Source organism: Armigeres subalbatus, unplaced genomic scaffold, assembly GCF_024139115.2.
Source record: "Armigeres subalbatus isolate Guangzhou_Male unplaced genomic scaffold, GZ_Asu_2 Contig435, whole genome shotgun sequence".
In the NCBI taxonomy this organism is placed as follows: domain Eukaryota; kingdom Metazoa; phylum Arthropoda; class Insecta; order Diptera; family Culicidae; genus Armigeres; species Armigeres subalbatus.
In genome coordinates this window covers 106,316-133,262 of record NW_026943189.1, presented here as the reverse complement: position 1 = coordinate 133,262, position 26,947 = coordinate 106,316, and the positions used below count along the sequence as shown (strand labels likewise).

Genomic DNA, 26,947 nt, shown 5'->3' with positions numbered 1-26,947 from the left:
TCCCATTACCAAATACCGTATAAAGTAATCTAAATGCAGTAATAGTTTGAAGCTATATACAGTTGAAATTGCATATCCTTATACCTATCATATCATACCTTGGTTATACTAGTCTTTAAATATTCCTTTATAAAAATTGTGATTAACATAGAATATGTATATTTAATGAAAAAGGTACGAAGGCGTTGGTACGTTTTTGTTTTGACCATTTTTTTCAATCTCGTAGAATTTGTGACCGAGATTCGAAATCTTATGTACAATAACAGACTAAAATTTGCCAAAGTCTTCATTTCCCTACATAACACGAAACCAGCATGAAAAGTAAAAAACTACCATTTATCAAAATAAAATATGAAGCATAATCAAAATGATTTGATCGCACATGATTTTGTGAACAAATATTGTTTTATCGATTCCGCAAAATTTAAACTTTTTTCTTCAAAGCTAATTCTCTTATCACATATATCAAACATCATGAAGCGGTCCTTGATTATCGCATCCGAAGTTCAAACGGCTCTATTTGAATATAATTCGTCCTTTATTTTTTAGTTACGGCAACGTCTAAATCTGATGCAATCAAATCAATGAATATCCAAATAAAAATATCGTAATTCTAAGAAGCAAATAATTACACCCATGTTTTTTTACGCATTTGGAACCCTGGTTAACCTGAACTTTCATAGCATTTTAAATACCCCCTGAATTTTCTTTGATTTTTTGTGAATTTTTACGTAGGGTTAACTCAATATCTCAATAACGCTAAAGGTCTTAATCGACCAAAACCAAACCGTGCAAAAAAAAAACCTGGGTGTATTGTATGGCTTATTGCCGCAGCAAGCATAACTGTCCCATATTCATATGGATTTCATATCAATATGGGACAGTTATGTTTGCAGCGTCAGTTTAGCTCATGTACATATTATAAGAACAATACTAAACATTTCAGACACTAGGGTTGCAATGATTTATAAACATGTTTTCATAGTTATCGAAAAGCGTCATTACGTCTCATTCCTACTCATTGCTATGTATGCAATGAATACGATCAAACTGACCAGCACCACCACCACCATCCATTAACATACGCCTTATAGATAGATAATGGAAGAATACCTCGACCAAACAGTAAATTAAGCAATTTTCTAAATAAAAAAATCCTTCACCTACCTTGAAATACTTCACGGTTTTAACACGAAGTTCCAGCGTGGCATCCTCATCGCATATCATAATCGTATGCGGATGCTGCTGGAAGGCACTGACCGTCCACATGTGATTAACCCCTTCCTCAATCGCCTTATACAAGGCAAAGGCCTTGTGCGCACCAATGATCAGAATCATCACCTCCCGGGCGTCCATCACCGTCCCCACTCCGACGGTCAGCGCTTGCTTCGGAACTTTGCTGATATCGTTGCCAAAGAACCGCGCGTTGGCCTCTAGTGTATCTTGCGCCAGAGTTTTCACCCTCGTTCGCGACACCAAACTTGACCCCGGCTCGTTGAAAGCAATGTGCCCATCCGGCCCGATTCCGCCGATGAACAGTTCGATTCCTCCGGCCGTTTTGATCTTATCCTCGAATGCATTACACTCGGCCACCAAATCCGGCGCATTTCCATCCAAAATGTGCACATTCACCGGATCGATGTCGATATGTTTGAAGAAGTTGTGCCACATGAAGTAGTGATAGCTCTCCGGATGGTCCCGCGGCAAATCCACGTACTCGTCCATGTTGAATGTTTTCACGTACTTGAAGGAAATTCTGCCCGCTTGGTGGAATTTGATCAGATTGCGGTACAAGCCCAGCGGAGTGGATCCAGTTGGGAGGCCCAGCGTGAAGAACCGGTCCGGGCCCGGTTTGAAGTCATTGATGCGCTTCATGACGTACTTGGCCGACCATTCGCCCACGTAGTCGGCCGTGTCCAGGATTATGAGCCGCATGGTTTATTCTGTCTGCAATGGAAATAGGTTGAACGTTGATTCCATTACTATCAAATTTAAGCTACGTAAGGGTCGAACCTTAATTGGAATAGAGTTTAATACAAGCGTTTAGCGAGGGCAGTGATTAACAAATAATACATCGCAATTAATTATATCAGTGACCGGAATTATAGATTTGATGAATCACAAAACAACAAATAGTACCCGCAAAACGACGTGCTGGCGACGTGCAGCCATGGACCGAGTTGAACGGAGAAGACTTACTTAACTGCACAGGTCACTCCGGCCTTAATCTGAGAAATAATTAAACAATGTTTCCACAGTGCAAAAATATGCTTCCTTTTATGCTGTGTTGACCGCTAATCCATAGTACAAAACGAAATGGAGTAATCAAATAATTGACATCATGACAGCAAATTTTGATTTTAATTTGATTTCAAACTTTGCTCGGGTTAGGGACATCCCGAGCAGGAGAAATCAACTCAATAATACCTCATTCTGTTAATGATACCATACTCTGTTATGAACTAGCCTTGCATAAAACAATTTGGGAAACCTAGAACATCTGCCTTAGACACATTTGAAGAAAAAACGGAAGGGTTTTTCGTTAATAAAGCACGTGGCAGCTCTGTTTGAGAGAGAAAACGCAAGATTTACCAGCCAGAGTGAAGCTGTCAATGTCGTCAAAATTATTTCATCATTTTCAGTTTATCACTAGTGCAGTGGATCGGCGAGAAAAAAACAGCAACACCGACCAATCACGGATTGAAGAGATCCAAATAACCAAGGATGTGAAATACAAAAGCCATATAAGACAAGTAAGACAAACAAGACTAATAAGATAAATAATACAAATATGACAAATAAGACAAATCAGACGAATAAGACAAAAAAGACAAATAAGACAAAAAAGATAAATAAGACAAAAAAGATAAGAAAGACAAATAAAACGAATAAGACAAATGAGACAATTGAGAAATATACGACAAATACGATAAATAATCCAAGTAAGCCAAATAAGAAAAATAAGTCAAATAAGACAAATGAGAGGAATATCCGGAGGAATATTTTGGAGGAATATTCGGAGGAATTCCTGGAGGAATATCTGGAGGAGTTTCTGCAGGAATATCCGGAGGAATTCCTGAAGAAATATCCGGAGGAACTTCTGGATAAATATCCGAAGGAATTCTCGATCACACGTTCTGAAATCAATGACGTTTTGGAGAACCGAAAAGGCCTGTAGTAGAATGTAAAAAATAATGAGTAAAATCATCAGCTCAATGGACCTGTTATGAAGTTCAATGATGCACGGATCTATCGTTCAAGACTTGGTTGATCGAGTAAATCACATGTCCCGATCTCCAGAACGTTTTGGAGAACCGAAAAGACCTGTAGTAGCTTGTAGAAATAATGAGTGAAATCCTATTGGTTCAAAAGACCTGCTGGGATGTTCAACGATGCAAGGATACATAGTTCAGGACTTGATTGATCGGGTAGATCACATGTTTTGAACTGTTTTGAACTCAAGGTTGCTCAATGTTGCGTGTAAAAGTAATGAGGGAAATCCTCAATGTACCTGCTAATATATTCAACGATGCATGAATACATGGTTCAGGGCTTGGTTGATCGTATATATCAAGTGTTCTGAACACCAGGACGATTTGGAGACCCTGAAATAGTTTATGTTTATTCAAAACTCGATCAATTATTGTCTTATGATCACATAGATATTTTTGGACTTATATCTCCGCTTAGTACATTCTGTTTGTAGACATATTTCCTGATACAATCAAGGATATGTACTCCAAAACAGTTTTGACGGCCTAGAAAACTCGAAAAAGTATTTCAACGATTATTAAATTATATTAGAACACCAGATAACAATGTAATGATGTAATCCTTTGTTCTAAAGTAATAAAGTGTAAACAAACCCACATCTTGTCACTTTTATTTTAATTGAGAACTCCGAGATGAGAATCTTCTCTTGTAATTTAGGGCCTTATTGCCTTATTGCTAGTGCCTGAAATATTATAAATACTACATTTGGCCAAAAGCTAATATCCAAGTTATTTTATTTTAAAAGCTAAATCTCTTTAAAAAAATTATTGAATTTTCTTGTTGATAAAAACGGAATAATTATGTTGACGGAATAGGAGCATATAGGGGAGCATGTAATAGGAGCGTGAAGGGGCCCTCCTTAGCCGTGCGGTAAGACGCGCGGCTACAAAGCAAGACCATGCTGAGGGTGGCTGGGTTCGATTCCCGGTGCCGGTCTAGGCAATTTTCGGATTGGAAATGGGCATACAAGTATCATCGTGTTAGCCTCATGATATACGAATGCAGAAATGGTAACTTGGCTTAGAAACCTCGTAGTTAATAACTGTGGAAGTGCTTAATGGAACACTAAGCTGCGAGGCGGCAATGTCCCAGTGGGGGATGTAATGCCAACGAAGAAGAGAGAAGAGAATAGGAGCGTGACAAAATCGGAACGTGATAAAATCTGAACATATACATCCAAATGATCGTTGGAAAATTTTAAAACTTTTGTCAATTGAGTTTTGCAAAATTCTTTTTTTACGCCTCAAATCATTGGAGTGCTGAGAAGCAAAAAATTCAGTTGTACAACTAAAAAACAAATCAAACAATTATTGTATAAAATCTTGGCAAATACAATTCTGTAAGCTTTTCATACAGATATTGTATTAAAATAATACAAATCTGTAAGATTTTAATACAACAATTGTATTAAAATCTTCCGAAATTGTATATGCCAAAATATCATATAGTTTTTGTAAGGTTCTTATGCAGAACTTTATTAAAATCTGCCATTCGCTGGTTGGGTGTACAATAGTTCAGTATTTAGGCTTTAGAGTCTAATTAATTGTCTAATTCAACTTGCAGACACATCATCTGTTTATTGATTTCAAGGCGGCATACGATTCAGTGAAACGGAATGAATTATGGCAAATTATGCTTGAACATGGTTTTCCGGCGAAACTGATACGGCTGATTCATATAACGTTGGACGGATCGAAATCAAGTGTAAGGGTTGCGGATGAAATATCGACGTCATTTGTTACCTTAGATGGATTAAAGCAGGGTGATGCACTCTCGAACCTACTGTTCAATATAGCGCTCGAGGGAGCGATTAGGAGAGCTGGCGTGCAAAGAAGCGGTACCATTATCACAAGATCGCATATGCTGCTGGGTTTTGCGGACGATATCGATATTATCGGAATTGATCGCCGTGCCATGGAAGAGGCTTTTGTGCCTTTTAAGAGGGAGACAGCGAGGATTGAACTCACGATCAATACCAGCAAAACGAAGTACATGGTCGCTGGCAATCAACGTGGGTTCATTAGTGGTGGTGGTAATGAAATGGTGTTGGATGGTGAAAGATTTGAAGTGGTGGAAGAATTTGTGTATCTTGGAACATTAGTGACGTGCGATAATGATATTATCCGCGAGGTGAAAAGGCGTATTGCAGCTGCAAATAGGGCTTATTACGGACTTCGTAACCAGCTTAAGTCCCGTAGTCTGCAAACGAAAACAAAACTCGCGCTGTATACTACTCTGATTCTTCCGGTGGCTTTATACGGCCATGAAACATGGACGTTAAAGGAGGCTGATCGGAGAGCTTTTTGAGTGTTTGAGCGTAAGGTGCTGCGGACAATACTCGGCGGTAAACAAGAGAACGGTATCTGGCGGCGTCGCATGAATCACGATTTGTATAAGGTATATAAAGGACTGGATTTTATTAAGCTTATACAACACGGCAGACTATGGTGGGCTGGTCACGTTGTTCGTATGCCGGAAGAACGTCAAGCGAAGATAATATTTAGTAGAGAACCCGGAAGAGGCCGCAGGCTTCGTGGAAGGCCGCGTACACGATGGCTATTTGCAGTTGAAGAGGACCTGAGACGCTCAATGTTCAGGGCGACTGGAAGCGATTGGCCCAGGATCGAGTCCAGTGGAGAAGGATACTCCATTCGGCGTAGGTTCATCGAAGAGCTGTAGCCCATCAATATCAATATCAATAATATAGAGTTTAATACAAGCGTTTAGCTAGGGCAGCGAATAACAAATATCGCATCGCAATTAGATAGATCAGTGACCGAAATTATAGATTTGATTAATCACAAAACAACAAATAGTACCCGTGATACGATTCAAAGTTTGAATATAAGTATTTCGAAAAGAAATTCACAAGTATATGTAAACATGTGAGCACAATAAAAATTTACGTAACGTAACACAACAAACGAACGCCGCGGCTTAACATTGGGTAAGCGCAGCAGCTGGAAGTGGCACTCCCAACGGAAGAGTAGCGATAAGCTGGATTGAGGCAACTACCGTGCAATCACGTTACTGAACGCCGCCTACAAGGTACTCTCCCAAATTTTATGCCAAATATAATACCTCATTCTATTATTGATACTATACTCTGTTATGAACAAGCCTTGCATAATACAATTTGGGAAACCTAGAACATCTGCATTAGACACATTTGAAGAAATAGCGTGGCACGTGGCAGCTCTCTTTGAGAGAGAGATAACGCACGATTTATCCCGCCAGAGTGAAGCTGTCAATGTCCCCAAAATTATTTCATCATTTGCAGTTTACAATTAGGGGTGATCGGGGCAATATTGGCCACCTAAGGAAATCGTTCCGAAAAGCGCCGAAAAACTCAAAGAAACATCGTTTAAATGTAGTTGACTTATACTGGAGAATGTTACATTTCATATTACGTCGATGAATGACGAAAAATGCCTTTGGAAATTGTTGGAATGCACTTTTGAAAATGTATTGATTTCAATGTGTGTTCCCGACTATACGGGGCAATATGAGCCACCATTTGGGGCAGTATGGGCCACCCATCCAAAACCTTTATTTTGGCGAAAAAAGTATCGTAATATGGAAGGATATGACATTCCTACAACAGTTGTGAGTATTCCATACCAAATAAAATTAAAAAACCGCACAACAGCGGACTGAAACGATTTGTCACTCTTCACCGTTTAAACAGCCACATTTCAATTGGTCAATGATCATTTTTTCTGTTTCAATCGCAGTAATGCGCTGTTGTAATTTTTCTGTAATGAATCTTACATAATATGATAATATTCTTGTATTTGACTACTGAAATTTGAACTTGTTCGCATTTTAAGGCCAGATATCTTGTTCTATGCAGGTATGCCCATATTGCCCCATAGAGACTGGTTTTGGGAAAAAAAAGTTTTATGATAAATTCAGATTTGTATCAATATAAACATGTGTGCACAATATTCAATTTTAATATATCTTTTGATTGTGGTGTATTTTTGACCTGTATTTTAATCAGTTTTGTGTCAAAACCTTATTTATAAACTTCAAATCTTTTAATAATTTTGCCTATGCAGCGAAAATTTACATTTTCAAGTGTATTTTCATGTGTGAATTGAATTTTAATGCGGTTTTCACGTTGATGCATATGTGGAGCATCCTCTTAAATATCATATAACTTTTACATGATAAAACTTGTCAATAAGCTCAAAATGAGGGTGGCTCATACTGCCCCGTATGTTCATATTGCCCCTACTGCCCCTACTTGAGAATTCGCAGTAAACGGAGGACAAAAGGGACTGGCAGCAATGGGGAAGAAAATTATCACTCGTGCAGTGGATCGGCGAGAAAAAAAAAGCAGCACCGACCAATCACGAATTGAAGAGATCAAAATAACCAAGGATGTGAAATACAAAAGCCATGAGATAAATAAGACAAACAAGACAAATAAAACGAATAAGACAAATGAGACAAATAAGCCGGAGGAATTCCTGAAGAAATATCCGGAGGAACTTCTGGAGAAATATCCGAAGGAATTCTTAGAAGAATATGCGGACGAATTCTTGGTGGAATATCCGAAGGAATATTTGGAGGAATTCCTTAAGGAATATATAGAGGCACTTCTGAACGAATATTTGGACGAAATCCTGGAGGAATATCCAGTGGAATCTTAGACGAATATGCGGACGGGTACTTGGAGGAATACCAGAAGGAATATCTGGAAGAATTCCTGGAGGAATATCTGTAGAAACTCCTAAAGGAATACCCAGAGGAATATTCGGAATTATTCCTGGACCTATAGCTGGAGGAATATCAGGTAATAATTATTTGGTTTATTTATCTTATTTGTTTTATTTGTCTAACATGTCTTATTTGTCTTACTTATCTCTCCCTTTCCTATATTTGATTTCAATTTATATATTTGGTAATAATGTGTTTGCAAATGTGAATACGCTATTTCGTTCTAAATTTATTCGCTATAAAAGGGCTTTCGTTCTAAATTTTATGCGGTTACATATACTTCTTATAACACCAAAATGATCGTTGGAAAATTTCAAAACTTTTGTCAGTTGGGTTTTGCAAAATTCTTTTTTTTATGCCTCAAATCATTGCGCTATGAAGCCTCCCCATACAAACTATTCACAACATATCAAGAACAAATAGGGAAGAACGTTTATTATAATAGAATATTGAAATTTGTGTTGCAATGATGCACACTAAGGAAAAACAAGTTTTGGAGCACAAGCGTTTTTTTTTTCAAATCGCGTTTTATCAAAATGGCGCAAGTTTGCGCAAGAATTTCCGTGGGAATCTGGAAGTACACATCCCAAATATGATCCCCAACTAAATATCTCCGCGGGGAGGCTGACTTGTAAAGTTAAAAATACATCTACGTTTCATTGTTTTCTCGTATTTTATTTTTTTTAATTTTTTTCCGTCATGATATTACGATTTTCGTTAGTACGATATGAAAGCTCTTTTAATTGTCTTTACAATGCTATATATAAAACTCGGTATCGTATCAGAAAAAACTTTCAAAAACTGGTATGAAGTGCAGCAAGATTTTGGAGAAGAAAACCGCGTTTTTTTACCCTTTCTCAACTTTGATAACGAATATCTCAAAAGCTATACCTCGTAGGGACCGGAAATTTTGGGGTTTTCTTATCTTGTGTGTTTACTTTCGAAAAAAAATTATTGGTGAAAGTGGATTTGTCGATTAAAGTCCGCCTAAATCCCCATAGTGTATTGGAGTGCTGAGAAGCAAAAAAAAATCAGTTTAGCAATTGAAAAAACAAATCTGACAATTATTATATAAAATCTTGGTATTATAGGTAGATATTGTATTAAAATAATACAAATCCTAAGATTTTAATACAACAATTGTATTAAAATCTTCCGAAATTGTATATGTCAAAATATCATACAGTTTTTGTAAGATTCTTATGCAGAACTGTATTAAAATCTGCTATTCGTTGGTTGGGTGTACAATAGTTAAGCTTTTAGAGTCTAATTCATTGTCTAATTGGGGAATGGTAGGTCTACGAAATTATCTTGGAACATTCCTTGATCAATTTCAAAAAGATTGTCAGCTGGGATAAGCGAAATTCCTTCCAAATTTCGAGTTATAGACATTTTAATTCGAAAATAGTGCTCTGCCACGAGAGAGCTTCCCTCAGACCTTAATAGTAAGGTTATGCAAAATTTTGTAAAGCAATTGTACGTTATGTTTATCGAAATTTTCTATTTTTTTTAGGACAGCATCCTTACTCTTACCGATCTAGTAGAAAATAAGCATCTCTAAGATTATAAACTGTGGGCGACAGGGACTATGTCCAAGGGCTTAACGATCCCTCCCCAGGCCATCTGCGAGTTGTGGGGCTTGCCTAGGATGTGGTGGGGTTTGACAGTGGGCCCTGTTAAGTTCTTATAAAAAGCTGCATGTATCCGCAAGTAGGACCCACCAAAGCAACCGTGTGCCGCTCAGAGGGCACAATAAAGGAATAAATGATCACGATTGGAAGCTTGGAACATGGAACTGCAAGTCGCTAGGTTTCGTAGGTTGCGACAGGATGATCTACGATGAATTACATCCCCGCAACTTCGACGTCGTGGCGCTGCAGGAGATTTGCTGGACAGGACAGAAAGTGTGGAAAAGCGGGCATCGAGCGGCTACCTTCTACCAAAGCTGTGGCACCACCAACGAACTGGGAACCGGCATCATAGTGCTGGGTAAGATGCGCCATCGTGTGATTGGGTGGCAGCCAATCAACGCGAGGATGTGCTTCTTCAACTATAGCATCATCAACGTGCACTGCCCACACGAAGGGAGATCCGACGACGAGAAAGAAGCGTTCTACGCACAGCTGGAGCAGACATACGATGGATGTCCACTGCGGGACGTCAAAATCGTCATCGGTGACATGAACGCACAGGTAGGAAGGGAGGAAATGTTTAGACCGGTCATCGGACCGAATAGTCTGCAAACCGTTTTGAATGACAACGGCCAACGATGCATAAACTTCGCAGCCTCCCGCGGAATGGTAGTCCGAAGCACCTTCTTCCCCCGCAAAAATATCCAAAAGGCCACATGGAGATCACCTAATCTAGAAACGGAAAACCAAATCTTTTATTTTTTTTTGTCTTTATTAAGGAGACTTTCAGCCCGAGGCAGAAAAACCAAATCGATCAAGTTCTAATCGACGGTAAATTCTTCTCCGACATTACGAACGTCCGCACTTACCGCAATGCGAATATTGAATCCGACCACTACCTCGTTGCAATATGCCTGCGCTCAAACTCTCGACGGTGTACAACACGCGTCGAAGTCGGACGGGCGGGTTAACGGGCGGCTACAAGACGGTAGACTAGCCCAAGAATACGCGCAGCAGCTGGAAGTGGCACTCCCAACGGAAGAGCAGCTAGGCGCAGCATCTCTTAAAGATGGCTGGAGAGATATTCGATCCGCCATTGGTAGCACCGCAACCGCTGCACATGGCACGGTGCCTCCGGATCAGAGAAACGACTGGTATGACGGCGAATGTGAGCAGTAAGTAGAAGAGAAGAATGCAGCATGGGTGAGATTGCTGCAACACCTCACGAGGGCGAACGAGGTACGATATAAACGGGCGCGGAACAGACAAAACTCGATTTTCCGGAGGAAAAAGCGCCAGCAGGAAGATCGAGACCTGGGTCATTACCAAGCACTGGGTCATTACCAAGATTTGGGAGGAGGAAGTTTTGCCGCAGGATTGGATGGAAAGTGTCGTGTGTCCCATCTACAAAAAGGGCGATAAGCTGCTACTGCGCAATCACATTGCTGAACGCCGCCTGCAAGGTACTCTCCCAAATTTTATGCCGTCGACTAACACCAATTGTAAGGGAGTTCGTGGGGCAGTACCAGGCGGGTTTTATGGGCGAACGCTCCACCACGGACCAGGTGTTCGCCATTTGCCAAGTACTGCTGAAATGCCGCGAATACAATGTGCCCACACATCATCTATTCATCGACTTCAAAGCCGCATATAATACAATCGATCGGGATCAGCTATGGCAGCTAATGCACGAAAACGGATTTCCGGATAAACTGATACGGTTGATCAAAGCGACGACGGATCGGGTGATGTGCGTAGTTCGAGTTTCAGGGACATTCTCGAGTTCCTTCGAAACCCGCAGAGGGTTATGGGAAGGTGATGGTCTTTCGTGTCTGCTATTCAACATCGCTTTAGAAGGGGTAATACGAAGAGCAGGGATTAACACGAGTGGTACAATTTTCAATAAGTCCGTCCAGCTATTTGGCTTCGCGGACGACATAGATATTATGGCACGTAACTTTGAGAAAATGGAGGAAGCCTACATTAGACTGAAGAGGGAAGCCGAGCGGATCGGACTAGTCATCAACACGTCGAAGACGAAGTACATGATAGGAAGAGGTTCAAGAGAAGACAATGTGAGCCATCCACCTCGAGTTTGCATCGGTGGTGACGAAATCGAGGTGGTGGAAGAATTTGTGTACTTGGGCTCACTGGTGACTGCCGAAAATGATACCAGCAGAGAAATTCGGAGACGCATAGTGGCTGGAAATCGTACGTACATTGGACTCCGCAAGACGCTCCGATCGAATAGAGTTCGCCGCCGTACCAAACAGACAATCTACAAAACGCACATTAGACCGGTAGTCCTCTACGCACACGAGACCTGGACGATGCTCGTGGAGGACCAACGCACAGTTCTGCGTATCATCTATGGTGGGGTGCAGATGGCGGACGGTACGTGGAGGAGGCGAATGAACAACGAGTTGCATGAGCTGCTGGGAGAGCCATCCATCGTTCACACCGCGAAAATCGGACGACTGTGGTGGGCCGGGCACGTAGCCAGAATGTCGGACAGTAACCCGGTGAAAATGGTTCTCGACAACGATCCGACTCGACAAGAAGGCGAGGTGCGCAGCGGGCAAGGTGGATCGATCAGGAGGTAGATGACTTGCGGACCCTCCGTAGACTGCGTGGTTGGCGACGTGTAGCCATGGACCGAGCCGAATGGAGAAGACTCTTATATACCGCACAGGCCACTTCGGCCTTAGTATGAATAAATAATAATAAGATTATAAACTAGAGGGGCCTTCCTTATCCGTGCGCTAAGATGCTATAAACCACGGCTATAAACCAAAGAATAAGGTAAATAATTGTGAGAATCCTTCAGGAAATACTCTTTCCTTACTTTCCAACATGTAATTAGGTTGAAGATTTCCTTGATACAAGTTGTCATTCTAATACAAGCATGTTTGTAATGTGTTGGAATTTGCCCAACAAACCATAGGAAGTTGTTACACCAATGCACACATGTACCATGCGTCTCCATATACTCGTATGCTTATTATGATTACACCCAATATTTTTTTAACACGGTTGGTATTCTTTAATTTGCCGGTTAACGGTTTAAATACCACCTGAATTTTCTTTCATTTTTGACGTTAACTACGTCTAAGGGGAAGACTCAGATACAGGGTGTAAAATGAAAATTTCAAAATTGGGGACCATGTAAGATTTGTAACATTAATAGGTCCTTTATCTTTCGCTGGATTTTGTAGATTTATATATCAATCGATTCGCAAACTCTCCACCAGTAGGATTGAAACTTTTGATTATCAACGCTAAACTATTGAAAATTTTAGTTTTTTCAACATTATGCATCACCTATACAGCGCGTACCAATCCTTGGTAATTGCCTAATTTTAAGATATTATCAATTATTGAACTGGGGTGAATGAATGGGGTGGTGTACTATATTTGGTTTAACGTAGTTTACGTCGAGCGGTCATATCTTGTATACAACCCCAACATTTTTTTTTGTGAAGAAAATTATTTTGAGCTTTTTAGTGGAATGTCTTCACTTGTCATAAGACGAGTTTGTACAATCCCATTGAATTCCACCACATAATTGTATCTTGACAGATACGTATTTCGACCTCAACAGTAAGGCCATCTTCAGTGTCTCGTACTTGACTCGACTCAGACGACTAAGTCAAGATACAATTAAGTGGTGGAATTCAATGGGATTGTACAAACTCGTCTTATGACAAGTGATTTTTTTTACTCATGGTTCTATCTACGCTAAAGGTCGTAACCAACTAAAACCCACCCGTGTAAAAAAAGAACTAACTTAATATTTGGACTCCTAATCATGCAAGTGACTTCAACGCCAAGAAAGCGACGAACACCTTCTATTTTGTGACCAAATAATCTTGGAATGTTCCCAATCAATCAACTATCGCCAGTCACTAGTCATTTTTTGAGATCTTTAAGTACAAATGCGGCAAATGAGCATCCCAAAAACAAATTTACTGTCGCCCAGTGTTATTATTACCAAACACTATATATGATGATCACGATGGTTCACCGGATTAGGTAGGGTACTAACTGAATTGAAAAGTCTATACATGACGTTTGGATAAGATGCTTTTAATAAACATTTCACTAGCAAATTTTCAAAACGACTTATCTGCTTTTGTAAACAAAGATTCAAACGACGATTTGACGAATCTGTTAGTACTTCCACGCAAACCAACGACATTAACAGGTAGCCGATGTCTTTACCTACGTATAGTTAATAGTTATAGTTATTACTAGAGGCCTTAATTGTGGCTCTTATTAATACTTAAAATTTTAATTTAAAAAAATCATTTGCGCCCAATAATGGTGTTGCCATGATTGATGAAAATCGTCTTTGGCAATCAATACCATTGCTTCTTTTTGGAAATCGGCAATTAATTGTGATTTAAAGCTATTGCCAAAATACTATTTTTTATATGCCCGACAAAGGTACAATCACCGCTAAGTGGAAAAATCAGGATTGTTCTGATACGACACCTCTTAGTTTAGTTTTTGTCATCTGTTCTATCACGTTAGGAAACCACTAATGTGTTGCTGCTGTAGCTATGAAATCCAAAAGTCCTTATTACGGTTACTCTGCATCCACCCATTCGAGTATGGTTATTTACGCACCTTTGATTCGCGGTATTTATACTAACTACTTCAACAACCGTATATTATAACTTGATGTCTAATGTAAACTGATTCTGTTCAAATGTTGACTGCTGAGCGTCCAATGTAGACTAACTCAGTTAAGCACATCACTCGCTAGCTGGTCATCGTTCCGCTCCAAGCACTAAAACGCACCCATACCAGCATTTCATACAACCATTCTTATCGTCCAATGACTCTTCCAATAACACCACCATAGCGCAAATCACATCAGAGCTACCAAAGTCGCCAATGACCTAAAACAGCTGTCTGAGAGTACCACCACATTGTCAAACAGAGCCCAGGCCCACACTATCAAACACGTTGATTGCTTGGAGGAAGGAAACGCCGTTCAAAACATTCATCGCCTGAACCATTGAGTGCGCTCCTAATGAATGGTTTGTTATTGGATTGGCGAAAATTGTAGGTCAATGCCGTTTTGGCCAATGTGCCAAGCATTGAGCTATCGGACTGGTAGATTGCTTTGAAGATTTGTTGTTCGGATTCGTCTATCTGCTCTGCGCATATGTTTTAAGAAATGTGGAATAGTATAAAGATTTTGTGATAAACCTTTATGAAGAGAGCGTATGACATCTTTAATTGATATTTACTCGTATAATAATTACGAGCAAAGAATAGTATTTATTACCTTATTACATATGCGTTCAGTAAAATTATACTTTTTAATCTTATTCATTGCTATACATTTAGAGTAATCAATAATTCCCAATCGAACCATCAAGCCTACATATTTTTTATAGAAAAGTGGCTTTTAATATACATAATGACGTATATTTCATAAATTCATTGACTTATTTTGCCCTATTTGATGTTTAAACGAAAAAAAAGGTCCATCTCGAATCCATCAACAGCTTTGCATCCGATTCGACGAAAAGCGTGATTTGAGATAAACAATTGGAGACAAATTAAACATTACTATCTCATAAGGGTGAAGGTCGCTATGTTTAAGTTGCAACTTTCGAGCTTATAAAACAACTTTGTAGATTTGGCTCAGTGTTCGCGGTATTGCCCACTTCCATTTGTTAAAAGCGTAAAAGACATAATAATTGATAAATTTGTTGTCTGCTTTTTGTTCATGAATGACAACTTTTTGTACTGGAACAACTTTAATATATACTCACGATGGTCTATATGCTGCAACAACTGCAATAGTTAACTTAAATAACTCCGAGCTACCGAAAAAGCATAAAATAAAAGGAAAAAGTGGTACCAAAACTCTCAACACAGCGCGTTCAAGCTGACCGACACTCAACAACTGAATCCCCCGAGTCATGCATCTGCAAATTTTATTTGAGAGCCACATACACATAATACGCAGCACGAAGATAACGTAGGTAGGTGGACGTCCTATCACTCGCAACGAAAATCAAGAGGCAAACTTTTATCAATATTTGTTTTTGTTGGTCATTCGGAAATCTGGTTTGAGCTGATGTCGGTGACGACCGACAAAAAGTATACGCTGGCCAGAATCACAACTGCAACTTCTCCTCGGGCGAAAAGCGCACCATCAAAATCAGGACCAGCACAACAAGCAGCTTACGGCGATGGAGTAAAATTTAACATGCGGCGTGATGAAACTGGATTTGAGCAAAAAGGCCAATGAACCACAATAAGCAAAAAGTGTTGGTCAACCTGCAGCTACCCAAAGTACACGTGTGTCAGGAAATTAGGTTTCGCATATGAAACCAAATTAAGTTGCATTTAAGTTACTGCTGCTTTATGCTGCTAGACTCTGCTTCATGTATCTGAAGATTAGTTTGAATAGAATAAAATTGAAATAAATATAGGCATCTTTGCTGTGGAATGTAGTCCATAAATGATTTTGAAATGCTAGCGAACCTAACGAACCATAAGTTTGGATAACAGTACATTTCTGGCTAAATCAGCTCCAAGAGGGATCCTGAATAGAATTCTATTCAGCTCCCTTTTAAGTAGTCAACCGAACTATCAAGATCACATTAAGTTATTTTCAAGTTCTAACAGATTGCTATTCAGCTTCTAAAGTGGACATCAAAGTTCACAAAAAGTTCGGTGAGAGTCCTGTATAGCATGCTATTCAGCTAGACAATGAACTTAAAGTGTACTTTACAAAATAAAATAAAAATGTCTCTATGAGGAAATATTATTTTTCTAAAATAAGTATCTCTGGAACACCCACCACGCAAAAGTATAATATTATGATCTCCTCTTTCATCTCGTGGGTAAACTAAATGTTCGGTCGGGGGATCTAGAACAATTTTTGCCTTTATCGTATACTAAGTATACGTAAAGGCTATACGATCACTCCAAAACCAAACTTTTGATAGAAGGCTCGGAGACCCATAGTGTTATATACCAATCGACTCAGCTCGACGAATTGAGGTGATGTCTGTTTGTGTGTATGTATGTATGTGTGTGTGTGTGTATGTGTGTATGTGTACAAAATTTTGTAGACACACTTTTTTGAACTTAGCATTGGCTAAATCACTCGCCACAAGTTCCATTCGACTGAGAATCCTGTCCCATTGTTTGCTACTGAAAATTGGCCAAATTGGACTATGGGATCAAAAGTTATGACCAAAATACTATTTTCTATGCGCAAAACACGCTAAAAAGCACTTACTCATTATGTTTAGTTTTTTTTTTTTGCACGAGAAAGGCACCAACACCGCTAGGTGGATTAATCAGGGTTTTTTAATGCTATTTTTGGTGCATACTCCGTAGAAATCTCAAATGATAGCCGATTTGTATGGAAAAATAGCCCCCGATAGAACATTTCAAAAATGCACCTGAAAGATTTGGTATTGGTATTGGTATTTGGTATTGAGTTCATCTTTTTCTGCTGTTTGGTGGTGTGCCCTGTAAAGTAGGTCTTCAGTACATGATAAGTTCCTGTGGGAATAATGAGCCGAGATAAGAGAATACTGGGTCACACGCAGAGCCTATCTCGCCTCTTGTTTGTTTTTCTTTCTTTTGTGACGTTAAGTCTGAATTCTACAACCCGTAGATGGCGCCTTCGATTCTCGGTCCGGTCAAGGATGTTTTCGGGTTGGAAACTTTCTCAACACCCTCCTGGGCTTAATGTATCCATTGTACTTGCCACACAAGATTAAAAAAAATTGCTCACACTAAGGGCGGAGTGTCGAAAGTCTTCTCCATTCGGCTCGCTTTATGACTGCACGTTGCCAACCAGTCTGCGGAGGGTCAGCAAATTGTCCTCCACCTGATCGATTCACCTTGCTCGCTGTGCACTTCGCCTTCTTCTTCCCGTCGAATCGTTGTTAAGAACCATTTTCACCGGATTACGGTCCGACATTCTGGCTACGTGCCCGGCCCACCACAGTCTTCCGATTTTCGCGGTGTGAATGATGGACGGTTCTCCCAATAGTTGATTCAATTCGTGGTTCATTCGCCTCCTCCACGTACCGTACGTCGGCAATCACCAGTGAGCCCTAGTACACAAATTCTTCGACCACCTCGATTTCGTCACCTCCGATACAAACACGCAGAAACGCTATTTTAAAAACAATAATAACTAACGTGAACTCAACAAAATTTGTGCATGATTTGGCGATGATAGAACTATTGTTGTTTCAACAATACGATATTGTTATTTTTTTAGCTTTTAGCTTTTTAACTTAAACTTCAAAGTGTTTTTATGAAAGTTCCTTATGGTTGAAAAAGTATTGTTGTTTCAAAACTCGTGATTATTTTAAATCGCTTTTCTGTTTGAAATTCAATAGTTTTATTTGGTATTCTATAGAAAAAAAAACATTTATTTTCAATTCCCATTAGTATCTCATAAACATAGTTTTTCAATAGTTTTATTTTTATAAGGAGCATAGCGTATTAAGGATGATACGAATAATTTTAGCAGAATTCGCCTAAAATTCATTAGAAGGAGTATCAGCTGTCAATCTGAAATGTAAATCTGTAAGCTTGTAAACTTGAAATCAGTATTTAGAATTATGTTTGTATATTTTTGACATACCTTAATAAATGACACAGATCCTGTAGATAATCACTTGGGATATTTCTTTTCCATCACCTGAGAAAAACGTTGTTTTGGACTTCCAAATTTTTGTTTTTGTCGATTGTTTACGCGAAAAACAAACCAAACATTCAAAATTTCCTAATTATTTTTTGATTAACAAATATGTTTCATTATCAGACTTTTGTTTTTAATTATAAACGGTAAAATTGGCGGCCACAAAACGAGTCGATTGGGCTTATTCTACGAGCGAGGTGAAGTGGAATTGCTCGAATGACGTGAGAATATAGCCCCATTTGAATAACATGGTCACCTCACGTGAGAATTGCTAAAATCGACTCACCTCACGTCACTCGACTCGTAGAATAAGCCCAAATATCAAGCTTAATTTCGGTTCGATTTTGATACCTCTGCGCTGGCGCAGGCTAATCATAAATACACTGGTAGGCATAATAAAGTGCCTACTTGACGTTTTTTATACAAAATGGTCAACTTTGTAGCTCAAGATCCCAGTTGCCCGTGAACCGATTTTGTTTATTCAAGTCAAGTACGAGACACTGAAGACGAGCTTACAGTTGAGGTCGAAATACGTATATGTAAAAGTAATACGAGGTGGTGGAATTAAATGGAATTGTATGACATTGATTTTCTCTGTAATGATTAACAGATCATCAACGTAGAGAATTACATAGATCACATCATCCTCCCCCCCCCATGCATGGAAGAATGTATGGTAAAAAGAAATGTCAACCATCCCCGTCCCTGGTACCAAGCGACGATGCCGCAACCAGCTTGCATCCATCGTGCTGATGTTAGCTTGACCAACATAGTCTACTTCCAGCTCTAATTCATACAAATTACCTTTTAAGTAAGCCACACCTAAGACATTTGATCATTGAAGCTTGAATACCACTCGCTCGATTCCTCCTCTGCCAGTGAACAGGATATAAATTCCAGTTTGAGAAAGTTTTTTGACAGAAAGCAAATTTCCCTCAACTCAAATGTTACGTCCTTCATACGGAATTCCACATTCTTGTTTGACACTCCTATAAGCTCTCCGACTGTTTTGCCGATCAAAGATATACCTTCTTTAAGGACTTCGACCACAAACGGATTTTTCAGATTTTGTTATGACTACAGATAATTTTCTTTATTACCGAGGTGGTCACTACATCCGAAGTCTCTCTAATAAACAAACAAACACACACACAACAGAAGATGCTTCCACCCCTTGATGCCTTCGCTTCGGATCTTCCCATGAAAGCAACTGCTTTTCGATTTCCAACAACAGAATGAGCCTTTGCATCCGATTTGTTCCATGAGCAGTCCTTCTTCATATGGCCTGACTTCTTACACCGATGGCATCTACCAGCGGGCAGCAGGGACTATGTCCAAGGGCTTGACGATCCCTCCTCAGGCCATCTGCGAGTTGTGGGGCTTGCCTAGGATGTGGTGGGGTTTGACAGTGGGCCCTGTTAAATTCCTATAAAAAGCTGCATGTATCCGCAAGTAGGCCCCAACAAAGCGACCGTATGCCGCTCAAAACGCACAAGCCCAAGTCCTGGTGTCAGGTGGTACACAAAACAGACCTGACACGACGGCCCTTTGACGAGACAGGAGGTTTGCGCAGGCCCAATAAGCCGCCTGGAAAACCAATAATTACGAGCAGTATAAGAGATAATACGACTCTATATAATCGGCATAGACCTAGGCGACGAAAAAAGGATCACGATTCGAAGCTTGGAACATGAAACTGCAAGTCGCTAGGTTTCGCAGGTTGCGACAGGTTGATCTACGATGGATTACATCCCGCAACTTCGACGTCGTGTCGCTGCAGGAGATTTGCAGGACAGAACAGAAAGTGTGGAAAAGCGGGCATCGAGCGGCTACCTTTTACCAAAGCTGTGGCACCACCAATGAACTGGGAATCGGCTTCATAGTGCTGGGTAAGATGCGCCAACGTGTGATTGGCTGGCAGCCAATCAACGCAAGGATGTGCAAGCTGAGGATAAAAGGCCGTTTCTTCAACTATAGCATCATCAACGTGCACTGCACACACGAAGGAAGACCCGACGACGAGAACGAAGCGTTCTACGCACAGCTGGAGCAGACATACGATGGATGCCCACTGTGGGACGTCAAAATCATCATCGGCGACATGAACGCACAGGTAGGAAGGGAGGAAATGTATAGACCGGTCATCGGACCGGATAGTCTTTCTGCACACCGTATCGAATGATAACGGCCAACGATGCATGAACTTCGCAGCCTCCCGCGGAATGGTAGTCCGAAGCACCTTCTTTCCCCGCAAAAATATCCACAAGCCCACATGGAGATCACCTAACCAAGAAACGGAAAACCAAATCGACAAACTTTCTAATCGACGGTAAATTCTTCTCCGACATCACGAACGTCCGCACTTACCGCAGTGCAAATATTGAATCCGACCACTACCTCGTTGCAGTATGCCTGCGCTCAAAACTCTCGACAGTGTACAACACGCATCGAAGTCAGACGCTGCGGCTTAACATTGGGCGGCTACAAGACGGTAGACTAACCCAAGGATACGCGCAGCAGCTGGCACTCCCAACGAAAGAGCAGCTAGGCGCAGCGTCTCTTGAAGATGGCTGGAGAGATATTCGATCCGCCATTGGTAGCACCACAACCGCTGCACTTGGCACGGTGCCCCCGGATCAGAGAAACGACTGGTGTTACGGCGAATGTGGTTAGTTAGTGGAAGAGAAGAATGCAGCATGGGCGAGATTGCTGCGACAGCGCACGAGGGCGAATGAGGCACGATATAAACGGGCGTGGAACAGACAAAACTCGATTTTCCGGAGGAAAAGCGCCAGCAGGAAGTTCGATACCGCGAAGAGACGGAGCAACTGTACCGCGCTAATAACACACGAAAGTTTTATGAGAAGTTGAACCGTCCACGTATGGGCCACGTGCCACAGCCTGATATGTGTGAGGACATAAACGAGAACCTTCTTACAAACGAACGTGAGGTGGTCCAAAGGTGGCGGCAGCACTATGAAGAACACCTGAATGGCGATGTGGCAGACGAAGATGGCGGCATGGTGATGGACTTGGGAGAACGCGCGCAAGACATAATTTTACCGGCTCCGGATCTTCAGGAAATCCAGGAGGAGATTGGCCGGCTGAAGAACAACAAAGCCCCTGGGGTTGACCAACTACAAGGAGAGCTATTTAAACACGGTGGCTAGAGCGCTGCACTGGGTCATTACCAAGATTTGGGAGGAGGAAGTTTTGCCGCAGGAGTGTATGAAAGGTGTTCTACATCTACAAAAGAGGCGATAAGCTGGATTGTAGCAACTACCGCGCAATCTCATTGTTGAACGCCGCCTACAAGGTACTCTCCCACATTTTATGCCGTCGACTAGCACTAATTGCAATAGAGTTCGGCAAGGCAGTACCAGGCGGGTTTTATGGACAAACGCTCCACCACGGACCAGGTGTTCGCCATTCGACAAGTACTGCAGAAATGCTGCGAATACAACGTGCCCACACATCATCTGGTCGGGGTTCAGCCAAACCGCACCAAGCGGCTTTTCGACTGGCTTGTGATATTTTGTTCGTTCAAAGACAACGGAAATAGTTTCATACAAAATTAAGCGTACATTTGCAGTAGGATATCCTCAGTTACTGCCGTAATCTGAAAAAGTGACGTTTTAACCATTTTCCGAAAATGGTGTTACCGAGTAATACTCATCGTGCTCTTTAACAGAAAAATGGAAAACTGGTATGTTGTAATTTGGCGCATACGTCATTTTTTCAGATTACGGCAGGTTATAGGGTTGAGGGATATCCGATGCGATTTGCGACTAATTAAATCTGCTAAACCAAAGTTTGAGCAGAAAAGACGAGCTCGGTGGTCTAGTGGCTACCGCCTCTGCCTTATAATCAGGAGGTCGTGGGTTCAATTCCAGGCTCGTCCCTTTCCTACTTTGTATTTCTATCTTGATTCTTTCTGTGTTTCACGTTGCGTTGCGTTGCGTTGTAACGGAGTATTTCGTAGATTGCATACTGATAGTTGTCATGTATATTCTTTACCTTTCTTACCCCAATTGCTTATGGATTTCCATTTGGGATTCAATGGAAATCCAATTGGGGGTCCAAAATGATAAAACATGAAAGCTATCATTGCCGGCCACGCCCATCTTCTCCGTTACTAGGAAAGGGAAGGAAATGATGATATGACATCTACTTAACGAGAGGCCAGCGACTCACCGACGCCCTCATAGATGTCAAGGAATTGGATGGTGGGTAGGGTATGTGGTTTAGGAGTATCATTATAAGCAAATGATAGAAAATTTGTGGAAATACGTTGGGAGTGACTTTGCTAAGAAATTTATGTCACTCCATTATCCTTGCCGATGATTTTCCTCGGATGGGGCGAAGGTATTAGCCTTGCCCTGGCTAATAGCCTAGGTTTAAGCGCCTTTGCTCGCTCTCTGAAACGAAAAAAGAGCACAAAGAAATTAAACTCCCCTTCCCCCCTGATATGATAATGATTTTGATCAACAAATGAATTCTAAGTGGATGAATAAATGATCAAACGGCTGCAAACAAGCCTCTATTGTCGTAGCAGAAGCAAACCCGCCTAAATACGACAGGCAGAAGCACATGTTTGTGATTCAAACGCGATCGACTGTTGTTCAATTTCGATACACATAGTTGGGTAGAGAGAAAAAATGTGAAATATTGCTAAAGTAGGATTCGATGGATACGGGGAATTGACTCATATGCCACCGTTATTAGCTGGTTATGGGACAGCTTTCTCGCAAGGGAGCTGAACCTCCAGTTAACAGCGCTTATACACAAAAAGAGCAAGAAATATGAAGAATAATAATCGAAAAGCAATTATTATCTCCGATTAGCGGAGATAATGAATTCTAGAGAATAAATTGGATGGATCTTACTTGAATAGATGAATTGTTGCCGAATATGCCCTGGACTACATCCGATATTGAAGCAGTGCGGTAATGGGGAACATCGGGTCGTCTAGTTTGAGATGGTTCCGATAAGAGGGCTGTTTGTTTCATCAGATGTTCGTTCGCATTTCAAACGCAGATATCCGCCGCATGACTGTTCGTCTCTTCACTTTCTGTAGGAATCCTCCAATTTCCCGAAATCTGGTTTGCCCAAAGATTTGCGGAATGGGAAGCTTCCGAGCCAATGATCTCTTCCTTCATACGGCGGCGTACTCCTTTGTTTATAGTTGGTCTTGGATCTCCGGATTTTCAAAAACTTTTTTACTTTTTGCACTTATTTTATTTTTCGAAGACCTTGATTCTTTCTGTGTTTCACGTTCTACCAAAACGATTCCTACTGTTATAACCTTCCACATAATACCGAAACCTCCCGTGGCACCTTATGAGAGGTCGTAGAGTTCTCTGCATCTTTCTTAAGTAGGTGTCCAACTAACCATCCTTCCCCTTCCTCAGCATTCGCAAGGACGTGGCCAGGACAGATCTCGACTATTGGAAAGTGCAATGCTTCCATCGAAGAGATAGTGATTAGTCCCAAATCAATATCTGTGGTAACGGATGAAAGTGATGCTACTCTCATACAATAGTCTTGGCTTGTTTCGTACCACCTACGAATTTGTCCGAATTGCTCAATGCTAATGCTAAACGAAAGTTTGAGCAGAAAAATGGGTAATTTTTTGTTGGCGCTTGGTGCGATTTGGCTGAACCCCGACCATCTATTCATCGACTTCAAAGCCGCATATGATACAATCGATCAGAACCAGCTATGGCAGCTAATTCACGAATACGGATTTCCGGATGAACTGACACGGTTGATCAAAGCGACGATGGATCGGGTAATGTGCGTAGTTCGAGTTTCGTCGGGGGCATTCTCGGGTCCGTTCGAAACGCGCAAAGGGATACGGCAATATGATACAATCGGTGATGGTCTTTCGTGTTTGCTATTACTATTACTATCGCTATTACTATCGAAAATGAATGTAGCCAAAATGTCGGACAGTGCCATGGACCGGGCCGAATGGAGAAGACTCTAATATACCGCACAGGCCACTTCGGCCTTAGTCTGAATAAATAATAATAATCTAACAGTAAACTCGCGTGTTGACTATTTATTCTTGTTCTTTCCTCCAACAAAAGCTGCTACTTTATCATCGCTTGCGAAATCCAGACGATCAACCCTCTTCGGCCGATGCCATAATGAAGGAGAATAGAAGAGACAGCTTCAGATTTTACAAGTGATGAGGAGAGCGTTCTGCGACATACTGGAAGCGTTTTCAAAATCGTACAATTCTGAACAGTCAACGCGTGACATTTATATTTTCCGCTGGTATACATCAAACAAACACGTAACTTAGACCTACTGCGTTGCCTAGCGTCAAAACATCACATAGCCCGACTCGTCGCTTTAATGAACTCTTCTATTCGCTTTCGGTATGCCACGACCAGCAGATTTCCATAGAACAGTTATGGAGTCAGCTCAATCGCCAACGCTTCCTTTTCCTTCATCTCATCATTTCGGTTTGTCTATGTCGTCAACCTTCGACTCCTCAGCTAGCAGTCGCTGCTTCAATGTTTCCAGGGTCAACATGTTTTCGTACAAGTTCTCGAGCACTGTTACCAAAGGATCATAGCTATCTGGTAGTGTTGGAAATAGCTGTGAAACTAAGTCAAATGAAAACTTCAGTTGCCGGACTATGTCATCAAACATCACGAAATGGCTGCGCATAGATGATCCTTCCTTCATTCGCAATCTTGCAAGCTGCTTTCTCAAAAGAATTTGACTGGTCACAGAACGTTTCGCGAATGTATCTTCCAGGGCCTTCCACATGCTTCAAGCTGATTCTTTCTCACGGACTACTTCGTCGGAAATGAACCCACCAACAGCGACTTTGCCTTTCTGTCCAGCTTATCCCATTTTGGCCTAGCTTCAACAGTTACAGCCGGAATTTATTCTTTCAACACTGAGAAGAGCTCCGCGGCGGAGCTGGATGCGGCATCCAGATAAAGCTTGACTCGGAACTTCCAATTTTCATAAATTGATCCAGTCAGCTGTGGGATACCAGATCCTTATTTCATTGACGAGCCCATAACCTAAAGGAGGTTCTAGTAAGGATTGACAAAGAATGGGACAAATGATTTTCAACAAAACAAAGTAATGAGCTTTATCGAAGAGCTATGAATAAAACATTTGGTTTGCTTGTCGTGGAATGAGGGTTCAGATTTGACATGATCAATAACGTCTCTGTTTCACCGATTCCTACGATTGATTCATTTCTTCAAAAAATGATTAGACTGGAGAATTACATTAAACTCAATCATTAAAGTGTAAATTTACAGACGCATATTACGGCTTCAAAAGCCGGCATTGATGTCTCGTATATAGTCTACTCCAGTACCACGAGACATAGAAGCCGGCCGCCCTGTTGAAGGTGAAATACCTACGTATTCAATTCATATAAACTTACAATCAAGTAATGGAACAGTTTCGCTTGTGGCGGCAGATTCATTTTTATCGAATAGATAATTTGATCCCAGATATAATCGTTTGTTCGATTACACTCAGACCTTATCCAGATCCAGGTATAAGAAATTATTGAATCAAGGAATTCTTACGTACTCACCCTTTATTGACAAAAGCCGGTATTGACCTTTTTCACCTTGCACGTAAGGTATCCCCGCTAATGCTTCCTCGAAATAACTAGAAATGCTAGAAATTGATATTATAAAAATACAAGAAAGCTCCGTATCTGAGCAATCCAAATACTTACTTGGAATATCCAAATCGTATAAATAATAACAATAGGATCAAGAATTGCGTCTGGTTTTCTGAACTCGAATCTGAATCTGCGACGATGAAAGTAAAAATTTAATAACATTCTTACATTCCTTATAACTTTTTGGTTCCGAAAGGTTATAATATCATAACCATTAATCATTCATAGGGGCGATTCAAATATGACGTCCACTACTTTTTGGGATTTCTAGACCCCCTCCCCCCCCTCTGTCACGCTTTTTTGTATACCTATGTACTGTCACAAAATCTTAGACCCCCTCCCCCCCTACAACCTGTGACATCATTTTTGAACGACCCCAACGCTATCTGGTAATCAGTTTCCTTTCTTGTACACTTTTCATTCCAGCAAATTTTACCATTTAATTCAAAATACGTATAAATTAACTGATTGGTATTCAAAAAATCGAAACACACTTGACTCTTCACATTTCACCTTCGTTTATTTTTTTTATCAAGCGTAAATTAACTGTCTACAATTTGATCTTTTGACTAAAAATTGTTTTAATTTTTGTGTTTATCATTGCAAAAATTATATTATATTAAAACACTGTTAGGTAGATTAACCTATAACTGTTTCGACTAGCCGTTATTTGGGCGGACAGGAGGCGGTTTCAGATCTGTGTAGTACTAGAATGTGCCAAGCAAAATATTTTACAGTGCGGATTCAACGAGTTCGGCTAACTTTTGGTTATTTTATAAGACAAACTGTGAATTTTTGTTTCCACGAGTTCTTAATAAGTTTATGAGCTATTGTTTATGCTTCGGTTAGGGTTAGGGACAGGGTCTACTCACAAATTACCTAACGGTTCAGGTGGTAGGAGGGGGTCAATCAGAGCGTTACGGCCCATACAAATTTTAGAAACCTTCCATACGA

General features: G+C 40.7%; 1 protein-coding gene across 10 annotated transcripts in view; it reads right to left on the bottom strand.

The window, feature by feature from the left end:
* LOC134204190 (glucosamine-6-phosphate isomerase-like) overlaps positions 1-26,196 on the bottom strand; it is a 32,573-nt gene extending 6,377 nt beyond the window's left edge. For 5 of the 10 annotated variants that reach the window (XR_009977801.1, XR_009977802.1, XM_062679023.1 and 2 more), the window contains exons 1-3: positions 26,048-26,195; positions 25,901-25,986; positions 1,168-1,947 (exon numbers count right to left, since the gene is read on the bottom strand). Coding sequence is in view for 3 of the 10 variants with exons in the window: in XM_062679023.1 (XP_062535007.1) it covers positions 1,168-1,935 (768 nt within the window). In the remaining 7 variants the exon portion in view is untranslated. Of the gene's footprint in view, positions 1-1,167; positions 1,948-14,258; positions 14,371-15,418; positions 15,575-25,900; positions 25,987-26,047 lie in introns of those variants that run through there. The other 5 variants (XR_009977797.1, XR_009977798.1, XR_009977799.1 and 2 more) reach the window with 4 other exon arrangements.
* Positions 26,197-26,947: the final 751 nt, after the last annotated feature.